General features: G+C 44.6%; 1 protein-coding gene across 1 annotated transcript; it reads right to left on the reverse strand.

Annotated features, from left to right (window-relative positions):
* Window positions 1-80: 80 nt before the first annotated feature.
* SARC_17741 (hypothetical protein) lies at window positions 81-627 on the reverse strand (the record flags this gene model as incomplete). The annotated part of the gene is made up of 2 exons (XM_014288168.1): window positions 81-208; window positions 561-627. Coding segments are annotated over 2 exons (195 nt in total), but the record flags the coding sequence as incomplete, so codon positions are not given.
* Window positions 628-781: the final 154 nt, after the last annotated feature.

Here is a 781-nt window from a genome sequence, read left to right on the forward strand (position 1 = left end):
GTGTGTGTGTATATATATGTGAATGTATGTGTGTGTGTACATGTGTATGTGCGAGTATACATATATCAATACACCCTTACCTTGACAGCCACCTTCTTTACAGCCTCGCGTGCGTACTGATATGTATCGGCCAGTACCAGCGCTATAGGCTGCCCCACTGCTTTGACTTCTCTTGCTGCAAAGAGCTCCTCGTCACCAGGAAACATGCCTGGACAAGTGCATAGAACAAGGCTTTACTATACAAACCACGCGTGTGCCATGTCGACGGGAGAATGGGGGATAAAGTTTTAGGTGAAATCTTAACTGGACTATATTATAGAGAATAGAGTGTGTATTGAAGCTCCATGTCCTGTATATATATTCAAGAGGTGGGATATCCTTCGAAGGGGGTATATGAGATCGAGAGCGTGACTATATGCATATAAGAGTCCAAAGGGGGGGGGGGTTATTCATAGATATAGACGTACTTTGAACACATCCGAATACCGTGAACTGGCTCACTCATACATGTGTCCGTCGGTATACACACATACATACACATACACAATATAGCACCTTACCAATGTCATTTGAGCAACCCAGCCGCGCTAGATCTTCTGCACCCATCACATCCACAACTCCGGGCATTGCTAAAGCTTCGCTCGCATCAATAGCTTTGATCGTGGCCTTGGCTTCAGTGCTGTATACAAACGCAGCACACAAGGCTCCCGAGGTGTACCTGTTAGTGTTGGTTCAGGATGCGTATAACTATTTATAAATATGAACATATTTATCTGATGTG

This window comes from Sphaeroforma arctica, assembly GCF_001186125.1.
Source record: "Sphaeroforma arctica JP610 unplaced genomic scaffold supercont1.11917, whole genome shotgun sequence".
Classification (NCBI taxonomy): domain Eukaryota; class Ichthyosporea; order Ichthyophonida; genus Sphaeroforma; species Sphaeroforma arctica.